Raw genomic sequence first — 18,859 nt, 5'->3', positions numbered from 1 at the left:
GCAGCTTCTTCCTCAGGTGAATGAAGAGGTGGGTTCCAGAAACACACATATAGACAAAGTCAATGATGCAAGACGATACTTTGAATGCGAGTCTTTACAGGTAATTTAGTCTTTACAGGTCCAGACGGAGTGACTGGAGAGAGGGATAATCGCAGGTTAAAGAGGTGTGAACATTTTCAGACCAGGTCAGTTGGTAGGATTTTGCAAGCCCAGGCCAGATGGTGGGAGGTGAATGTAATGCAACATGAATCCAAGGTCCCTGTTGAGGCCATACTCGTGTGCGCGGAACGTGGCTATCAGTTTCTGCTCGGCAAATCTGCGTTGTCGCGTGTCCTGAAGGCCGCCTTGGAGAACGCTTACCCGAAGATCAGAGACTGAATGCCCTTCACTGCTGAAGTGTTCCCCGACTGGAAGGGAACATTCCTGCCTGGCGATTGTCGTGCGATGTCCGTTCATCCGTTGTCGCAGCATTTGCATTGTCTCGCCAATGTACCACGCTTCGGGACATCCATTCCTGCAGCATATGAGGTAGACAAATGTTGGCCGAATCGCATGGTTGTGTACCGCGTACCTGGTGGGTGGTGTTCTCACGTGTAATGATGGTACCCATGTCAGTGATCTGGCACGTCTTGCAGAGGTTGCCATGGCAGGGTTGTGTGGTGTCCTGCTCGCTATTCTGAAGGCTGGGTAGTTTGTCTACCTCATATGCTAATTCTTCTCCTGCTCCCATAGTTGCTCGCCACAAGTAGGTCTTCGAAGAGGCTGGTGAATTGCTTCCACATTTTGTGGAACCCGTCCCCTGATGGCGAATTTTATTTTTTCTAGTTTCATAGATTTCATAGAATTTACAGTGCAGAAGGAGGCCATTCGGCCCATCGAGTCTGCACCGGCTCTTGGAAAGAGCGCCCAACCCAAGGTCAACACTTCCACCCTATCCCCATAACCCAGTAAACCCCACCCAACACTAAGGGCAATTTTGGACACTAAGGGCAATTTATCATGGCCAATCCACCTAACATGCACATCTTTGGACTGTGGGAGGAAACCGGAGCACCCGGAGGAAACCCATGCACACACGGGGAGGATGTGCAGACTCCGCACAGACAGAGACCCAAGCCGGAATCGAACCTGGGACCCTGGCGCTGTGAAGCAATTGTGCTATCCACAATGCTACCGTGCTGCCCCAGGAACTCCGTTGGGTTGGATAGCCAGTCTGAGGCCCTGGGTGGTGCTGCTGACCTCCAACTGAGCAGGAGTCTCCACCAGGCAATCAGGGAGGCAAAGGCCAGGGAATTGGCCCCTCTTCCCACAAAGAGCTCTGGATACTCCGAAGACTGCCACTAAAGGGCATGGCCCCATCTTCACCCACACCACCTTGGACAAGTCCTCGAAGAAAGTGGTGACGAACCCGCTCAGCTTGGGGCAGGGCCAGAACATGTGGGTGCAGTTGGCCGGACCCCCCTGACACCGCGTGCGTTTATCCACCACCTCTGGGAATCACGCTCTTGCGTGTCCTGGTCAGGTGCGCCTTGTGCATCACCTTTAGTTGTTAGACGCAGCCCTACGTTTGAGGCAATGGAGTTTACCCTGTGCAGAGCTTTGGTCCAGAGTCCTCTCCCTATCTCCACGCCCAGTTCCTCCTCCCATCTTTCTCGTATTTCGTTCAGTGGGACCGTTACCCCTTCTAACAGTTGTCCATATATGTTAGCACATTTACTATCCTCGACTAATTGTCTAGTAGGATGTGTTTGGGTATCTGGGGGAACATGGTGGTCTCCTTGCGTAAAAGCCCCGTATCTGCAGGTAGCAAAGTTTGTTCCATTTCGAGAGCTGAAGCTTCTCCACTAGTTCCCCCAGGGTTGCCATTTTACATGTCCTCCTTACCGTCAGCCCCCCTTCGTCCTTTCTCCATGCTTTGTAGGTCGTATCTATCTTCGCCAGGACAAATCTATGGTTTCTGTAGATGGGGTCTGCAACAGACGTACCGCTGAGTTTGAAGTGGTGTCTGAGCTGGTTTCAGGTCCTTATTGTGGCTATTACCACCGGGCTCCAAGAGTACCTGGCTGGGGGAATGGAAGTGGGGCAGTACCCAGTGTCCAAAGGGATGTCCCAATACAGGAGGTCTCCTCCATCTGCACTCAGGGGCTGGCTCTCCCAACCAGCCCTGCACCCTCTGTGTTTGCTGCACAGCGGTAGATTAAGAGGTTCGACAGAGCCAAACTCTCCATGCGCCACTCTCCTTGTAAGATGGGCTTACGTATCCTAGGCTTTTTCCCCGCCCAGGCGGAGGCCATGCTCAGTTTATCCACCCCGGTGAAGAAGGATTTGGGGATGAAGATCAGGAGCGATCTGAATAAGAAGGAGGAACCTTGGCAGCATGTTCAATTTTATCATCTGCACTATTTCCACCGGGGAGAGTGGGATGAGTTCCATCTCCATTGGTCCCTCTTCACCTCCTCCATCTGGCTGGACAGGTTCCACTTATGGAGCCATGCCCAGTCGTGAGCAATCTGGATCCCCAGATACCTGAACTGGTTTGGGCGAGTTTGAACAGCAGCGTCCCCAGTTTTGCCCCCCCCCCCCCCCCCCCCCCCCGCCCGGAGTTCACCGGGAAGAATTTGCTCTCGCTCAGGTTTAATTTGTATCCAGAGAAAGTTCTGAACTCCCTTAGGAATTCCATTCTCTTGCCCATGCTGGCTAAGAGGTTCAAGATGTAGAGCAACAGGTCATCCGCTAGTGTTAAACTTTGTGCTCCCTGTTTTCTCTCTGAATGCAAGTCCACCCCTTCTCTGATCTAAGAGTGATGGCCAGAGTGAACAGCACTAGGGACAGCGAGGAACCCTGCCTCATGCCTCTGTGCGGCTGGACATATGTAGAGCTGGTGATGTTCGTCTGTACGCTCACTGTGTTTTATCCATGAGGTGAACGAGGCCCAAACCGTTCAAGGACCTTCATGAGGTACCTCCACTTTACTCGATCAAAGACCTTCTCAGCATCCAGGGAGATGATCGATTCTGGTGTGGGGTCATAATCCCGTTCAGCAGGCGTCTGATATTCACCATTAGCTGTCTGTCCTTGACAAACCCGGTCTGATCTTTTGTGATTACTTCTGGCAAGCGGCTCTCCAGTTGCCTTGCCAAAGTTTTCGCCAGGACTTTATCGTCAGTGTTCAGGAGTGAGATTGGTCTGAATGACCTGCACTCCGTTGGGTCTTTGTCTTTTTGGGGGATCAGTGAGCTTGAGGCCTGTGCCAGCATGGGCAGCACCCCCCCCCCCCCAACCCCTTGACAGCAATTCCATCCGGTCCCGGTGTCTTCCCTGACTCTATGGAATTAATGCATTCCATGATCTCTCCAGTCCTAACGGTGCTTCCAGTCCTTGTCTCTTTTCCTCCCCCGTAGCTGGTATGTCCAGCCCGTCGAGGAAATGTTTCATCTTCGAGTCCCCTTCCGGGGAAAAGGTTGCAAAGGCTCCGTTGATCTCATCTGGAACCATGACCTCCGTACCGTTCCTGTCCCTTACCTATGCTGTCTGTCTTGTGGCAGCCTGCTTCCCTCAGCTGGTGTGCCAGTAGGCGGCTGGCCTCGAGCTCATAAAAGGCCCCCATGTCTGGCAGAGCTGGTTCATTGCTTTCCCAGTGGAGACCAGGTCAAATTCTATTTGTAGTTTTTCTCTCTGCTAGCAGCTCCACGGTTGGCCCGTGGAGTACCGTCGACCGACTTCCAATATGGAGTTGAACAGCTGCTGCCTAGCTGCCCTTTCCTTCCTGTCTCCAAGAGCCCTATACGCTATTATTTCGTGCCTGATCAGAGTCTCCGCGCATGTGGAGCCTGAGACCTCCTCACTTTGGTTGCAGGTTATATACCTGTCAATAGCTTGTGATATTTTTTCACAGAACGCCGTGTCGGTGAGGAGGACTGTGTCCAGCCCTATGGGGGGGCACTTGGCCAGGCCAGTCTCCAACCTCTTATCCATGTAATGTGGAGCATGGTCGGAGATTACTATTGCAGAATATTCCACCCGCACCGTCTTACTCACTACAAAGAAGTTTATGTGGGAGTAGGCTTTGTGGACGCGGAAGGAGAACTCCTTCTCCCTTGGGTGGTTCTCCAACTCCCTCCCCCCTGTCTGCTCCATGAAGATAGTTAAATCTCTTGCCATTCCTGATTTGGCTCCCGTTCTAGGAATGGATTTGTCCATTTTTGGGTGGTCCCCCACACCCCCCAATAATAAGTTGGGGAAAGTCGAGGTTGGGCATTTCTGCCATAGCTTTTTTAATGAACTCGGCATCGTCCCAGTTTTGGGAGTATGTATTAACAAGTGCCACTGGGGTCCCTTCCAGGGTCCCGCTAACCTTACATATCAAAGAACTGATTAGACTCCTGACCCAGCTTTTCTTTACCTTCCGTGACCTCTTTTAAGTGCGTCTTCTGCAGAAAAACTATGTTGACCCTCAGACTTTTTAAATGGGTGAAGACTCTGGATCTTTTTAGCGGTCCGTTGAGTCCCCTTGCGTTTCAGGCACCCCCTCCCTCTTGGGAGACACGCCCTCCCTCTTCCCATGCACTAGTCTGCTCGCTAGTGTGATGACTACCCCCTGGGAAAACTGTTTACCAGTTTGATTTTCTCTCTTTTCCTCTCTTCCCCCCCCATAGCATATCCCCTTCCCCCTTGGTTTGTGTGGGTCCACGTTTTCTTTGGTCTCCCTCACTGCTTCGCGAGTCTTTTGAACAAACTCATTTGCTGCCTCCGCATGTTGAAATAAGTTCTTGCCGGGTACAACATGCCGAATCGCACTTTACTTTTAAACTTTGGTCCCATTGAACTCTGCCTGCGTTTGGCCAGGTCGGTTCCTGGTATATGTGGATCGTGTGTCCTTCCCACTTGCATGACCGCATGCTCCTCGCCCAGTTCCAAACCAGTTCCTTATCTGGAAATTTGAGACGTTTCGCTATTATTGCCCGCGGTGGTTCTCCCAACCTGGGCTTTTGTTGAAGTGACCTTTGGGCCAGGTCCACTTCTGGGGCTTGGCAAAGCCCTCCTCCCCAACCAATTTCCGAAGCATCTTCGAGACAAATTTCTTCGGGTTCTACCCTCTGCGCCCTTCGGTAGTCCAACGATCCGCAGGTTCTGCCAGTTGGACCCATTTTCTTCTCCTTTAGTGCCTTCTGGGTCGACCCCAACCTTGCCACCTCGACTTTGAGCAAGGCAGTCTGCTCGTCCTGGTGGGTGGCTGGCTCCTCCAGATCCTGCACCGTCACCTCTTGTGCCTCCAGGTTCCTCTCCGCTCTGTCAATTATTCCCTTTATAAGGGCCAGCGCATCTCTGTTGCCAACTTCATTGCTGACATGAGGTCCTCTTTCACCGCTTCACTATGTTTTACTATGACAACTTTACTTTTACTTTCACTATGTCAGCTGAGATGAACTCCATCAGCTTCCCTTGTCAACGATTTGGGATGGAGTTGGCAATCCTGTTGGGTCCGTCACTCTCAGTTCTGGGTCGCCACACGGGTCCCCCCTTTATGGGGTCGGGGTGTTCCTTTCTCTGCTTTTGCTAACCTTTCAGTTTGGCTGCTGGCTCACTGGCATCTCAGTCGGTTGAGTGGTAGGTGGAGGTTAAGTTGGGGGAACGTGTTTCCTTTTTTACCTACTGTAAATATGGCAATCAATGAGGTTGCTCTTCTTTCTTTGGATATCAATATTATATTGCTCAGAGTCGCCAGGTATCAAATGATACCACCACAAGGTTCAACCTGATATCGATCAAAGAGCCAAACCAATTAGTTAGTTCAAGATCAATGGTACTTTATTTACACGCACAATTAATCATGCAACATCGACACTACTAGTTCAACTACACCTATCAACTAGGACAAACTGGACTTCCGGGTGCGGTGATGACCAGCTAAGTCGCACGTTTCGGCAGCTCCCGGTGGAAAGGACTTTTGGGCTCTTGATAGGAGCCCCAACGGCAATTTTAACGGCTAAAAACACTGTGCGGTAAACCAGAAGGAAATCCCCCCTGGACACGGATGGAAAAAGGAGAGGAAAGTGGCCGGATTGCGGCGGATCCTCTAGAGCAGCGGCAAGGAAGGCAAGCACAAAGCAAGATGGCGTCGGAAGGAGGCAGTTTAATATGGGGCCCTGACCAACAAGAGTTCCTGCGGCGTTGCGTGGAAGAACTTAAAAAGGAGATGAAGAAGCAGCTGTTGGCCCCGATATTACAGGCGATTGAAGGGCTAAAGGAGGAGCAAAAGACCCAGGAGCAGGAGCTTCTGGTCGTGAAGGCAAAGGCTGCTGAGAATGAGGACGACATACAGGGCCTGGTGGTGAAGACAGAGATGCACGAGGCACAACACAAAAGGTGTGCGGAAAGGCTGGAGGTGCTGGAGAATAATGCGAGGAGGAAGAATTTAAGGATTCTTGGTCTTCCCGAAGGTGCAGAAGGGGCGGACGTCGGGGCATATGTGAGCACGATGCTGCACTCGTTAATGGGATCGGAGGCCCCGACGGGCCCGTTGGAGGTGGAGGGAGCCTATCGGGTTATGGCGCGAAGACCGAGGGCTGGAGAAATTCCTCGAGCCATAGTGGTGAGATTTCTCCCGATATAAGGACAGAGAGATGGTCCTCAGATGGGCAAAGAAAACTCGGAGCAGTAGGTGGGAGAACGCGGTGATCCGCGTATATCAAGATTCGAGTGCGGAGGTGGCGAGAAGGAGGGCAAGCTTTAATCGGGCCAAGGCGGTGCTGCACAAAAGGAAGGTTAAATTTGGAATGCTGCAGCCGGCAAGACTGTGGGTCTCACATCAAGGGAAACACCACTACTTTGAAACGGCAGAAGAGGCGTGGACATTTATTGTCGAGGAGAAACTGGAATAAGCGGGCTAGAAAAAGAACGTTTGGGACAAAGTGGTGGGGCGAATATGTGGGGTGAAGAGGGGGGGAAAGGGGGAAGAGATGATTTCCCAAGTTGTTAATCCTGCGACCCTGTAACTTTTCTCTCTTCCCCATGCCGGGGGGGAGGGAGGATGAGGAGCTGGGGGCGCCGGCCATTGGGGGCGGGGCCAAATGGGAAGCGCGGGCTTTGTTCCCGCGCTATGGTAATCATGGCGGGAACAGGGAAGCAGGAAGGAGGGGGCCTCGCACAGTGGGAGCCGAGGTCACGGGGGGAAGCCGAGGTCGGCCAGAGTTTGCTGACTTCTGGGAGCAACATGGGGGGTGCAATTACGCTAGTGAGGGAGGGGGGTTAACTGGGTTGCTGCTGCTGGGGAGAAGGGGGAGCTGGTATGGGGTGGGGTGGTCGGGGCGGGAGGGCACCGTTGGGGGGAGATACGGCTACGTGGGAACCGGGTGAGGAGCTGGATTGAAAAAGGAGATGGCTAGTCGACAAGGGGGGGGGGTAAAGAGCCCCCCGACCCGGCTGATCACGTGGAATGTGAGAGGGCTGAACGGGCCGATAAAGAGGGCACGGGTACTCGCACACCTAAAGAAACTTAAGGCAGGTGTGGTTATGCTGCAGGAGACGCATCTGAAACAGATAGACCAGGTCAGACTACACAAAGGATGGGTGGGGCAGGTGTTTCATTCGGGGCTAGACGCAAAAAACAGGGGGGTGGCTATACTAGTGGGGAAGCGGGTAATGTTTGAGGCAAAGACCATAGTGGCAGATAGTGGGGGCAGATATGTGATGGTGAGTTGCAAATTGCAAGGGGAGGCGGTGGTCTTCGTGAACGTATATGCCCTGAACTGGGATGATGCCAACTTTATGAGGCGTATGTTAGGACGTATCCCGGACCTAGAGGTGGGGAAGTTGGTAATGGGTGGAGATTTTAATACGGTGCTGGACCCAGGGCTGGACAGATCGAGGTCCAGGACCGGAAGGAGGCCGGCTGCAGCTAGGGTGCTTAAGGACTTTATGGAGCAGATGGGAGGAGTAGACCCCTGGAGATTTATTAGACCTAGGAGTAAGGAGTTTTCGTTTTTCTCCTATGTCCACAAAGTTTATTCACGGATAGACTTTTTTTTGTTTTGGGAAGGGCACTGATCCCGAAGGTGATGGGGACGGAGTACACGGCTATAGCTATTTCGGATCACGCTCCACATTGGGTGGACCTGGAGATAGGGGAGAAAAAGAACAGCATCCACCCTGGAGAATGGACATGGGATTATTGGCAGATGAGGGTGTGTGTTTAAGGGTGAGGGGGTGTATTGAAAGGTACTTGGAAATTAATGATAATGGGGAGGTACAGGTGGGAGTGGTCTGGGAGGCGCTGAAGGCAGTGGTTAGAGGGGAGCTGATATCTATTAGGGCACATAAAGAAAAGCAGGAGGGTAGGGAAAGGGAGCGGTTGTTTAAAGAACTTCTGAGGGTGGACAGACAATATGCGGAGGCACCGGAGGAGGGACTGTACAGGGAAAGGCAAAGGCTACATGTAGAATTTGACTTGTTGACTACGGGTAATGTAGAGGCACAATGGAGGAAGGCACAGGGTGTACAGTACGAATATGGGGAGAATATGGGCCAGGTTGCTGGCCCACCAACTGAGGAAAAGGGGAGCAGCGAGGGAGATAGGGGGGGTGGGAGATGAGGAGGGAGAGATGGAGCGGAGAGAGTGAATGGAGTGTTCAAGGCATTTTATCAAAGATTATATGAAGCTCAGCCCCCAGATGGGAAGGAGAGAATGATGTGCTTTCTGGATCAGCTGGAATTTCCTAAGGTGGAGGAGCAGGAGAGGGCGGGACTGGGAGCACAGATTGAGACAGAGGAAGTAGTGAAAGGGATTGGGAGCATGCAGGCGGGGAAGGCCCCGGGACCAGACGGATTCCCAGTTGAATTCTATAGGAAATATATGGACTTGCTGGCCCCGCTACTGATGAGAACCTTTAATGAGGCAAGGGAAAGGGGGCAGCTGCCCCTGACTATGTCAGAGGCAACAATATCGCTCCTCCTAAAGAAGGGAAAAGACCCGCGGGTCCTATAGGCCTATTTCCCTCCTGAATGTGGACGCTAAGATTCTGGCCAAGGTAATGGCAACGAGGATAGAGGATTGTGTCCCGGGGGTGGTTCATGAGGACCAAACTGGGTTTGTGAAGGGGAGACAGCTGAATACAAATATACGGAGGCTGCTAGGGGTAATGATGATGCCCCCACCAGAGGGGGAAGCGGAGATAGTGGTGGCGATGGATGCCGAGAAAACATTTGATAGAGTGGAGTGGGATTATTTGTGGGAGGTGCTGAGGAGATTTGGCTTTGGAGATGGGTATATCAGATGGGTACAGTTGCTGTATAGGGCCCCGATGGCGAGCGTGGTCACGAATGGACGGGGGTCTGATTATTTTCGGCTCCATAGAGGGACGAGGCAGGGATGTCCTCTGTCCCCGTTACTGTTTGCACTGGCGATTGAGCCCCTGGCCATAGCATTGAGGGGTTCCAGGAAGTGGAGGGGAGTACTCAGGGGAGGAGAAGAACACCGGGTATCTCTGTATGCGGATGATTTGTTGCTATATGTGGCGGACCCGGCGGAGGGGATGCCAGAGATAATGCGGATACTTGGGGAGTTTGGGGATTTTTCAGGGTATAAATTGAACATGGGGAAAAGTGAGTTGTTTGTGGTGCATCCAGGGGAGCAGAGCAGAGAAATAGAGGATTTACCGTTGAGGAAGGTAACAAGGGACTTTCGGTACTTGGGGATCCAGATAGCCAAGAATTGGGGTACATTGCATCGACTTAATTTAACGCGGTTGGTGGAACAGATGGAGGAGGACTTTAAGAGATGGGACATGGTGTCCCTGTCACTGGCAGGTAGGGTGAGGCGGTTAAAATGGTGGTCCTCCCGAGATTCCTTTTTGTGTTTCAGTGCCTCCCGGTGGTGGTCACGAAGGCTTTTTTCAAAAGAATCGAGAAGAGTATTATGAGTTTTGTGTAGGCCGGGAAGACCCCGAGAGTGAGGAGGGGATTTTTGCAGCGCAGTAGGGACAGGGGGGGGGGCTGGCACTACCGAGCCGAAGTGAGTACTACTGGGCCGCCAATATTTCAATGGTGTGTAAGTGGATGGGAGAAGAGGAGGGAGCGGCGTGGAAGAGATTGGAGAGGGCGTCCTGCAGGGGGACTAGCCTACAAGCTATGGTGACGGCACCGTTGCCGTTCTCACCGAAGAAATACACCACAAGCCCGGTGGTGGTGGCTACATTGAAAATTTGGGGGCAGTGGAGACGGCATAGGGGAAGGACGGGAGCCTCGGTGCGGTCCCCGATAAGAAATAACCATAGGTTTGTTCCGGGGAGAATTGATGGGGGATTTGGAGCATGGCAAAGAGCAGGGGTAGCACAATTGAGAGATCTGTTCGTAGATGGGACGTTTGCGAGTCTGGGAGCGCTGACGGAAAAATATGGGTTGCCCCAAGGGAATGCATTTCGGTATATGCAACTGAGGGCTTTTGCGAGGCAACAGGTGAGGGAATTCCCGCAGCTCCCGACGCAGGAGGTGCAGGATAGAGTGATCTCAGAGACATGGGTGGGGGATGGTAAGGTGTCGGACATATATAGGGAAATGAGGGACGAGGGGGAGATCATGGTAGATGAGCTGAAAGGGAAATGGGAAGAAGAGCTGGGGGAGGAGATTGAGGAGGGGCTGTGGGCTGATGCCCTACGTAGGGTAAACTCATCGTCCTCGTGTGCCAGGCTAAGCCTGATACAATTTAAGGTGTTACACAGGGCGCATATGACTGGAGCACGGCTCAGTAAATTTTTTGGGATAGAGGATAGGTGTGCGAGATGCTTGAGAAGTCCAGCGAATCACACCCACATGTTCTGGTCATGCCCGGCACTACATGGGTTTTGGGTGGGGGTGGCAAAGGTGCTTTCGAAGGTGGTGGGGGTCCAGGTCGAACCAAGCCAAGGGTTGGCTATATTTGGGGTTGCAGAGGAGCTGGGAGTGCAGGAGGCGAGAGAGGCTGATGTTTTGGCCGTTGCGTCCCTAGTAGCCCGGCGCAGGATATTGTTAATGTGGAAGGAAACCAAACCCCCGGGTGTGGAGACCTGGTTAAACGACATGGCAGGGTTTATAAAGTTAGAACGGATTAAGTTCGTACTGAGGGGTTCGGCTCAAGGGTTCACCAGGCGGTGGCAACCGTTCGTCGACTACCTCACAGAAAGATAGAGGGAATGGAAAAGAAGAAGACAACAGCAGCAACCCGGGGGGGGGGGGGGGGGGGGAGGAATCGGACGGACTCTCAGGGATGTTATTGTATATGTATAGGCACTTGTTTTAGGTAAGGTATATTGGACTGTTAGATTGTATCTTTGGAGAGTATTTATTTTTGACAAGGCAGTTGCCATTTAGTTTGGTTTTTCTTTCTGTTCATATATTATTTATTTATTTGTTTAAAACTGGCCACTGTTATTTATATTGCTTTATTGTTGTTTAAAAGAAACACTACGTACTGTTATGTTTGGCCAAAAAATCTTGAATAAAATATATATTTTTAAAAAAACTATGACAATCTGTACTTAGTTCAGGCACCCGGCTTAGGTCAGAGGAACATTGTTCGATTCTGGGTCAATCGGGTCAGTAGAAGTAACTGGTGCTCAGCTGGGCTCAACCGTTTGGTAGCGGGCGCTGAACTTGAACTTGCTTCTTGTGGTGCTGCACTTGGAAGTAGACGTTGCCGGAGCGCCAGGTCCAAGAGAGGCCGGAAACATGATGGTGTCTCTTTTTATCCTTGGGGGTTTTCGCACTCTTTTGGGCGGTCCTTCAGTTTGAACCCCACTAATTGGGTAATACTTGATCACTGTTCGATTCGAACCAATAAAGAGGCGGGTGCCTTGATGGCTGGGCGGGTCCTAAGCGGTCATTGACCCTGTTGTTTACGCTTCCCGAGTACAGGGAGTATAATAGAACATAGAAAAATACAGCGGCGCCGAAATGTCTGGGATTGTATCGGTCGCTCAAGTGTCAGTCCTTTGGCGGAGATGGGCCATCAAATGCTAATCGGTTGGAGGTTTCGATATCGTCTGGATTCCTCACTCACAAATATACATTCAGGCCCTGAGCCTGCCTGAACTTTGCATTGTCCATTTTTCCCGTTATGCTTAGCGACCTTCCCTGTTCCTTATTGTAAGTGGCCATCCCAGATGGCTACAAATATTTTGGTACTTTTGGTGCCCATTTGACTGGTTAGCAAGGTTGAATAGGAGAGAGCCACCTTTCGTGCGACCATTCAGTTTATGGCCACCACCGGAAGTGGCCCCCCCCCATATGCTTTATTAACCACGTTCTCAACTTGAGCTGTTATCTTCAGTATTTTGTGTACATATATCACCCCCACCTTGGGTGTCTCTGCTAAGCATCCCCTTTGGAATTGTATCCTTTATTTTATGTTGCCTTTCCTTGTTTTTATCACTTCATGCTTCTCTGCATTGTATTTCCTCTGATATGTGTCCATCTATTCCACCGAACTGACTATATTCCCTTAAGTCTATCATATCCTCCTCGCATACTTTCATATATCATATGCAAATTTTGAAATTGTGTCCTGCACACCCATAATTATATATTGCAAGCAATAGTCCTACCTGGGGAACCTTCCACCAGTCCAAAAAGCAACCATTCACCACTACCCCCTGTATCCTGTCACTTAACCAACTTTGTATCCATGCTACCACCATCTCTTTTATTCTGTTGGTTTCAACTTTTCTGATAAGCCTATTATGTCCTACTTTACCACCTAATGGAGTCCATGTGCACCACACCAACTGCATTACCCATAGAACCCCATGATGGGTTTCCTTAATTAATCTTCATTTGTCCAAGTGACTGCTAATTTGGTTTGGAAGTATTGTTTCTAAAAACTTTCCCCCAACCAAAGTTAAATGGACTGGCCTGTAGTTGCTAGGTTTATCCTTTGACACTTTTGAAGAAGGGTGTAACATTTGCAATTCTCAAGTCTTTGACACGACCCCTTTATCTAAGAAGGTTTGGAAGATTATGGCCAGTGCATGCATAATTTCCACCCTTTGCTCAGTATCCTCGGATGCATCTCATACAGTCAGATTTATTTAGTGCAGCCAGTCTTCCCATTACCTGCACTTGAACAGTTTTGAGCTTGTGCCGTATCTCAACTACCTCCTCTTTCATTATGACTTTGGCAATATCTTCTTCCTTGGTAAAAGCAGCAAAGTACTCATTCAGTATCTCAGCAATGTCCTTCCCTTTTTGATCCCTAATTGATCCTACTACTAATCTCTTTGCTTCTCCTATTTCCTTTTTCACTTCTCTGAAATTTCTGTATTCAGCCTGCTTCTCACTTGTATTATTAATCTGATATTTGTCATGCGCACCTTTTTTCTGCTTCATATTCTCTATCTCTTTCAATAGCCAGGAAGTTCTGGTTTTGTTATAACTTTGTCCCTCCTGGGAATGTACCTCTACTGTAATCTGGATTTTTTTTGTCCTATTACAAAGCTAACCTGAACCGTATGATGTTAAGTTCACTGCCCCCTAGATGTTTCCCTGCTAACTACTGATCTACTGCCTCATCTCATTCTCTAGAATCAGTTGCAGGAATGTACTAGAAACATTCTGATGTAGAAAATTCTCCTGAAGACGCCTGAAAAACTCGAACACATCCCCACCCCATACTATTTTCAATCCTAGTCTATATTAGGATAATTAAAGTCCCCCATATAATTCATTATAATTACTCTACAGCTTTTGCACGTTTCTGTAACTTATTTATAAATTTGTTCCTCTATATTTTTCCCACTAATTGAAGAACTATACAGTGGACCTGGGTGTATAATGGCACTTCTGCTGTTTCTTTGCTGTAACCAAGAAGATTTGAACCCTCTGGAATATTCTCCAGCAGTGTAATGCTCTCTTTAATTTGCCATCCCTCCCTATCTTTCGTGATCATCTTGTATCCAGAAACTTTTGGTGCCAAGTCCTGCCCTTTTTTAAGCCAGGTCCATAATATTGCTCCCGCGCCATACTCCCAATTGGCTACCTGGTGCCTGCAGCTCACCACCTATATTTGCCACACTTTCTACATTCATGTACTTGCACTGAAAAACCTGCTTTAGACCTTATTGTATTCCGTCTTGCTTTGACCTCCAGTTCGTTTCTTACTCGAGTGCTGCTTATCTCTCCCAATTCTTTTTAATGTTGTCTTCTGTTTCACATTCCTCTATAAACTTTAATTCCCTGTAGTAGCACAAGCCAATTGTCCTGAAAGGACATTGGTCCTGTTCTGTTCAGATGCAACCCTTCCAGCCTGTACAAGACCATCTCCCCAGAACCGGTCACAATGTCCCAGGAATTTAAAGCCCTCCTTCCTGCACCATCTCGCCACCTATACATTCACCTGCTCTGCTCTATTCTCCTATTTCTGTATTCATTTGCGCATGATTGCAGTGTTAATGTAAGCCTACTTGCGACACAAATAAAGATTATTATTACTGTTGGCATTTGGGCACATGGGGAAGGCTGTCCCACAAAGTGGGATTTGCTTTCTTTTTCTTCTGCCACTCTGCCTCATCATTAAGACATCACTGCTCAAAGGTTGATGAACAAATTGTCACCATTCTGAATGATTGGCAGCAAATTTTACCCCTCATCATGGTCAATGCTACTGTGTTGCAAGGAGAGCCCCAGATTGTCTTTGAAGCACCTCTTTGTCCCTCATTGGCCATTTGAGAGTTGAGAAAATAGGACATAGCAGGGAGGACGGTTTTTAGCCATCTGAACACAGTGTCAAGTCCATTGGATAAGTTTGGCCTGAATGCTTTTGGAGCAGTGTCCAAGATGGACACTGGTATTTGTTTGATAGTCCTTCCATTGAATCCAGAATATGTGGCAGAGACATTGCTGATAGAAATGTTCTTGCATACTTATAGGTAACTTGACACTGTTCGGCTCTTGCTATGATCTAAGTGTGGTGACGACACCTGCTCTCTGCACTAGGACCTTTGTTGGCTTTCATAAGACTTTGTGGTTTGATACATTCGCTGCCGCAGTTTACAGAAGGTTGAGCTGGCACAGCTGATCTGATGTTGGAGCATCTTGTCAATAGTGGCCTTTTGTGAAAAGTGGCTGCCAATGCATGGAAAGGGCTCAACATATTCCAGAGGTTCCTTCAATATATTTGGCACAGGGCTAAATCGCTGGCTTTGAAAGCAGACCAAAGCAGGCCAGCAGCACGGTTCAATTCCCATACCAGCCTCCCCGAACAGGCGCTGGAATGTGGTGACTAGGGGCTTTTCATAGTAACTTCATTTGAAGCCTACTTGTGACAATAAGCGAATTTCATTTCAGTAGAATATTTGGCTGACCAGTTGTGGGTTGATTGGCGTTTTATTTTGGTAACATTCAAGGCCAGGTTTTTTGCATGCTGGATTGAAGAGATTGAGTGCAGCTTGCAAATCTTGACCGGTCATTTGAGATTATCCATGAGTATTCCAAAATCCCAAATTTGAAAATTTCAAGTTTTCTTTGTTTGTTTGACACTGGACCCAGTTCCTCTTGACTGCACTTCACCTGCTCACATTCTCAGTCACCTCTACCCATGCCTGTTCTCTAGTCTGCGACATAGTTGAATTTTCTTTATTTTGAACTGAAATTTGAAATTCTCAGAACCCAGATGAAAAGGGGTAAAATGCATGGATTTCAAGTCATTGTTTTATTCTCTTGATAATAAATATGGTATGTGGATGAGCCTTGTGGATTAGAAATCCTTGTGTTTGATTTATCTTTGCTGAATTAATTGATCCAGCCATGGTGCCAATACAATCATCCTCCATGCCCCAGGAGGAAAGAAATGCCAGTTCCAGTTCCTGATTATTATTCTTCAGCCACCACACATGCGCCTGTGGATGTCTGGTGGGATGTGATGCGTCCTCCAATCAATTAACCTGCCAACTTACTGTTCCGGGTTTACCTCTAAAGAATGGCCGCTTGAGCAACGTTTGCTTTATTTTGATACATATATCATTTGTATATAAGTATTATGTGGAACTGATTTGGCAAATACGTTAGAAATAATCTGTAATCATTAATTTTTCCCATTCAGCCTTGATTTTGCTCGAGTGTGGTGTGATTGGTTACTGCAAAACAGATTTTCAAGCCACTCTTGTCCTCTTCTTTAAAAACTGCCTGTATCAATATAAGTTGTTATTCTGTAACAAATGTTTCTAATTTGTAATGTTTTATATCATATTTTAGAAATGGACAGTTGAAGAAACTGAATGGATTAAGCAGGGCATACAAAAGTTTGGAGCAGGAAATTGGGGGAAGATACTGAAACATTACCCGTTCTGCAATCGTACAAGTGTCATGATTAAAGATCGATGGAGAACAATGAGAAAGCTTGGAATGACTTGAAAAGACAATGCTGACCATTTTAAACCGTTGCACTAAAGGCCATATATGAAACGTATTGAACATGTACTGGTCTTGTACTATAGGAGAATTCGGAATCTTTATTTTTCATGGTAGATTACACTGAAAACCAAGCGCTTGATTGAATTGGTATTGACAGCAGCCTTTTTTAGTTCTATTAAGTGTGAATGGTCAGGGCAGCACGGTGGCGCACTGGGTTAGCCCTGCTGCTGCACGGCGCCGAGGTCCCAGGTTCGATCCCGGCTCTGGGTCACTGTCCGTGTGGAGTTTGTACATTCTCCCCGTGCTTGCGTGGGTTTTGCCCCCACTACCCAAAGATGTGCAGGTTAGGTGGATTGGCCATGCTAAATTGCCCCTTAATTGGAAAATATGAATTGGGTACTCTAAAATTAAAAACAAAAGTGTGAATGGTCGTTTGGGAGCCTGTATGTAAGTCAACTTGCATGCAAGCAGTTTTACCCATCTGCCTGTACTGCACCAACTAAGGAGAATGGCGACGTAGCTTTTTTTTTCTACCTTTTCAGTTAAATATTTAGTCCTTGCTGTGTTTATGTTAATTTTGTGAACTGTATTAATTTTAATTTGTAATATTTCACTTGCAACTTGTGCCCAGTGCTCTGACTTGTCAAGAATAATCAACGTCAATAAAAGTGCAGAACCCCCCACTAACCTCTGTAATATTTGGACACTGGTCATCTACAGATAAAATATCAACAGTGTAGAATCTTGCAGAGAAAAAAAGTCCACCAGTACAATTGCAGCACCAACTTTACTTACATTTTGAGTGGTTTGTAATTCACTCGCACCTGCAACAATTGAGAACGACTGTTTTTTTGTTTAGCTTGGTATGAACAAATGTGACGTTCCAGGTAGAGTATCCTACATTGTGATCATTGGTTGTTTTTATTGTCTTCTCTTGCACTAGATTTTCTACAGAGTATTTTTACTGTATATACTTGCCTTATTTGTGAGCACACCATATTCATAGCTGCAGTTTCCTATGAATTATGTGCATTTAATGTTCTTGTTCATAAGAGTATCTTACCATTGTTGTATCTTGTTATATTGACATATATTCATAGGAGGAACCCTTTCATTAACTTGTCAGGTGTTGCTTCCTGGAGAATTTAGTTTCTCAGCATAGTTTCCTGCTCACTGCTTTTATTTTGTTAGCTTCGTGTTTTTAGCTGTACAGATACTGTCAGTTTTTATTGTATGAATCTGATTTGACACAGCTTTTTTTAAGATTGCATTTTCTTGCCATATCAAAAATGTAATGAAGAAAATTAAAGGTCAATGCTGTCAACAGAGACAGAATCAATCGAAATACATATTAAACTAAATATAATAAAAAGCTTCCAATTAAGTCATTATTTTATGATGGCGGCTCTGAATTTTCTAATCTAGCAGAGATCCCAACACCTGTTGTGGAGTTGAGGGGCTTGCCAAAGCACAGTGGATAGCAATGCTGGTGAAATTTAAAAAAAATCTTTTTAACCTTTTCCACTTTGCAATTGAACAACATTAGTGTGACATTGTCTTACTCATTAATGATAGAAAATACATTGGATAGCAGATTCCCATTATTAACATTGCATCTAGAAAATTCAGAATAATTTTGGAAGGAGGCAGGTTAACATTTTCATTTCCTGACTACCAAGAATCCTGCAGAAAATTGGTAATGCTTGGAAAAACTGAGTGATTAATTCAAAGTATAATTTTGTAGCTGTTTTGGAGTTTTCCAGTTTTTGTATCAATGTTTTCAAGATCATAAGGATTCTCTATTTTTTCCATGAAAATCATAAATCAGTGACCTAATTTATAATCTCATCAGGAATTCATAGCAAGAGCAAACTGGTGACTAGATTTAAATTGTAGTGTCCTTTTTAAAGAAAGTTGTGATATAGAGAGTTTTGTGTTTGTTTTTTATTCGTTCATGGGGTGTGGATGTCGCTAGGTGGGCCAGCATTTATTGCCTATCCTTGAGCGCATTTAAGAGTCAACCACATTGCTGTGGGTCTGGAGTCACATGTAGGCCGGACCAGTTAAGGATAGCAGATTTCCTTCCCTAAAGGACATTAGTGAACCAAATGGGTTTTTACAGCAATCGACAATGGTTTCATGATCATCATTAGACTTTTAATTCCAGATGTTTTTTTTATTGAATTCAGATTTCACCATCTGCCAGGGATTCGAACCTGGGTCCCTCGAGCAGAACTCTGGGTTTCTGGATTACTAGTCCAGCGACAATGCCACTACACCATTGCCTCCCCTTGTGTCTCTCAATTAAATTTTTTGGTGTGGATGCAGGTAATTTTCATCGTGCCAATAGTCTGCAGGAATTTCTACGAGTAATGGACAGCATGGTGGCACAGCGGTTAGCACTGCTGCCTCACAGCACCAGGAGCCCAGGTTTAATTCTGGCTTTGGGTGACTGGAGTTTTCACCATCCTCCCCGTGACTG

At 47.6% G+C, this 18,859-nt stretch overlaps 1 protein-coding gene across 2 annotated transcripts in view; it reads left to right on the top strand.

The window, feature by feature from the left end:
- Positions 1-17,749, top strand: part of terfa (telomeric repeat binding factor a) — a 50,764-nt gene extending 33,015 nt beyond the window's left edge. Inside the window, exon 10 of one of the 2 annotated variants that reach the window (XM_072517954.1) lies at positions 16,219-17,749. In XM_072517954.1, coding sequence (XP_072374055.1) covers positions 16,219-16,377 — 159 coding nt within the window. In that variant the 3' untranslated portion in view covers positions 16,378-17,749. The remainder of the gene's footprint in view (positions 1-16,218) is intronic. The other variant, XM_072517955.1, reaches the window with a different exon arrangement.
- The last annotated feature ends 1,110 nt before the right edge of the window (positions 17,750-18,859 follow it).

This window comes from Scyliorhinus torazame, chromosome 10, assembly GCF_047496885.1.
Source record: "Scyliorhinus torazame isolate Kashiwa2021f chromosome 10, sScyTor2.1, whole genome shotgun sequence".
NCBI lineage: Eukaryota > Metazoa > Chordata > Chondrichthyes > Carcharhiniformes > Scyliorhinidae > Scyliorhinus > Scyliorhinus torazame.
Note: the sequence above shows the minus strand (reverse complement) of the source record. Positions and strands in the feature narration are given on the sequence as shown.